The following is a 1,987-nucleotide window of genomic DNA, read 5'->3' on the forward strand; positions in this document are numbered from 1 at the left end:
CTGGCCTGGGAGCGCCTAGGGCTTCCTCCAACAGAGCTGGAGGAGGTGTTTGTTGAGAGGGAAGTCTGGGAGTCTGTGCTTAGTCTGCTGCCCCCGCGACCCGGTTCCGGATAAAGCGGGAGACGACGAGTACGAGTATTGTATTTATTAAATTATCATACTCCTCAACACAAGATACAGTTTTTTTAGGTTTTGGGGTAACCTGACATGCAGCAAAAAAAAAAAAAAGAATTTCTGTATGTTTTTGTTAAATTTATAAATACAAAATACAGTTAAAGTGAGTTATAGGTTTTTATTTTTTTCAATAGTTTTGGTTAACTTTAATAACCCTGAGCCCATGACAAACATCGCTTATTCTTTGTGACCACAGGCTAAAAGAAACAACTCTTTGTGTAAAAACTTATTTTTACTTCAGAAAGTTATCAAATTAATTAGTAATTAATCCTTATAAATGTGTTAAGGGTAAAACAATGACAAAATGTGTATTTCCAAATATGGGATTATTTACCCTAACCTGCTGAATAAACTTAAAAAATAGATGGGGTTTAGTTACATTTTCTAGTGTTAGACTGTGTTACTGCACTAAAAATTTACTCTACTTTAATGTGTTTGCATACATTTTTACCAGGAAGGCAATAAAGAGGTAGACAGCTGCACCTAAGATCTTGAACCCCCTAAGGAACCAATATTCCTGGCTGGAGCAGCAAGATCACGCCAAGCAGCATTTTGATCCTTTGATGTTAATGCATTTCTACCTCTGAGAAGCAGCAGTTTTTAAATTATTAAACACCAGCTTAATGTTTACTTTGTCGATAGATTACCCTTGGAAAAATAAGAACTGAGAGGACTTTCCACAGCTGAACAAATAAGACACTACACTCTCCCGGTAAAAAAAGTTTTTTTTCTGTCCAGTAAAAAAAAGAAGAAAAAAAAAACTTTCAGCTTCACTGAGCAAAATTAAGTGATTTCTAAAAAACTAGTGTTTATAATTAAGAGCTTCTTTGTTAAGATCCCTGCATCTTACCCGCTTTAGGCTGTACAGAGTCTCCAGACAGCAGGCTGAAATCATCAAGAGCAGAGGTGGCAGAGGTGGGAGCAGAGGAGACGGAGGAGGTGGCACTGCTTGGTGCTGCGGGGGGACCAGAGATGAGAGAGCAGCCCAGGAGAGAGCCATCTGCAGTGAGAGGGTCTGGGACAGGAAGCCAAACAGCATAAAGGGATGTTTTTTATTAGAATGGGATCTAGTTAAAACATCTGCATTCTCAGAATTGAATTTTGAATATTTAAACACATTCTGTCTTCTCTCACCTACTGTAAACTGTCAATTAGAGGTGAGTATTGGCATGAGTGTTGCGATTCGATACATGTCGCGATACTTGGGTCACAATACGATATTATCACGATATTGCAGTATCACTATATATTGCCATATTTTCCCCAGCTATCAAAATCAAATGATGAGATAAAACAGCAAGTACTGTATATTTTAATCAGAAAATATTGATTATGTATCATTATCCATGTTTTTTGGGGTTTTCTTCCACTGTGACTGCCTCAAACACAGATTTGGTGCTGCACGCACAGTTAAAGGGCTCCACAGCGCTTTCTGCCAGAATGATGGTGCAGAGGTAGCCCCTTTTCCCATCAATGTTTTATGTAACCATTTTTTTTTTAAATCGATACTAAGAAGTAAAATGGTAAATGGTAAATGGCATGTACTTATAAAGCGCCTTTATTCAAGTTAGGAGACTTAACCAAAGCGCTTTACACTACATTCATTCACCCATTCACCCATTCACGCACACACTGATGGTGGCAAGCTACATTGTAGCCACAGCTGCCCTGGGGCTCACTGACAGAAGCGGGGCTGCCGTACACTGGCGCCACGCTATCTATATATCTGCTTTATTCCTTTAAATTTCTATGTTGTTTTTATACATAAAGGACTTTATAAACATTTGAGTTGAGATCTTGCTGTCAGGCTAAA

General features: G+C 38.6%; 1 protein-coding gene across 4 annotated transcripts in view; it reads right to left on the reverse strand.

The window, feature by feature from the left end:
* LOC107092695 (AP2-associated protein kinase 1-like) overlaps nt 1-1,987 on the reverse strand; it is a 32,939-nt gene that overhangs the window by 9,429 nt on the left and 21,523 nt on the right. For all 4 annotated transcript variants that reach the window (XM_015387299.1, XM_015387298.1, XM_015387301.1 and 1 more), the window contains exon 18: nt 1,025-1,189. In XM_015387299.1, coding sequence (XP_015242785.1) covers nt 1,025-1,189 — 165 coding nt within the window. The remainder of the gene's footprint in view (nt 1-1,024; nt 1,190-1,987) is intronic.

This window comes from Cyprinodon variegatus, unplaced genomic scaffold (genome assembly GCF_000732505.1).
Source record: "Cyprinodon variegatus isolate N-32 unplaced genomic scaffold, C_variegatus-1.0 Scaffold390, whole genome shotgun sequence".
NCBI lineage: Eukaryota > Metazoa > Chordata > Actinopteri > Cyprinodontiformes > Cyprinodontidae > Cyprinodon > Cyprinodon variegatus.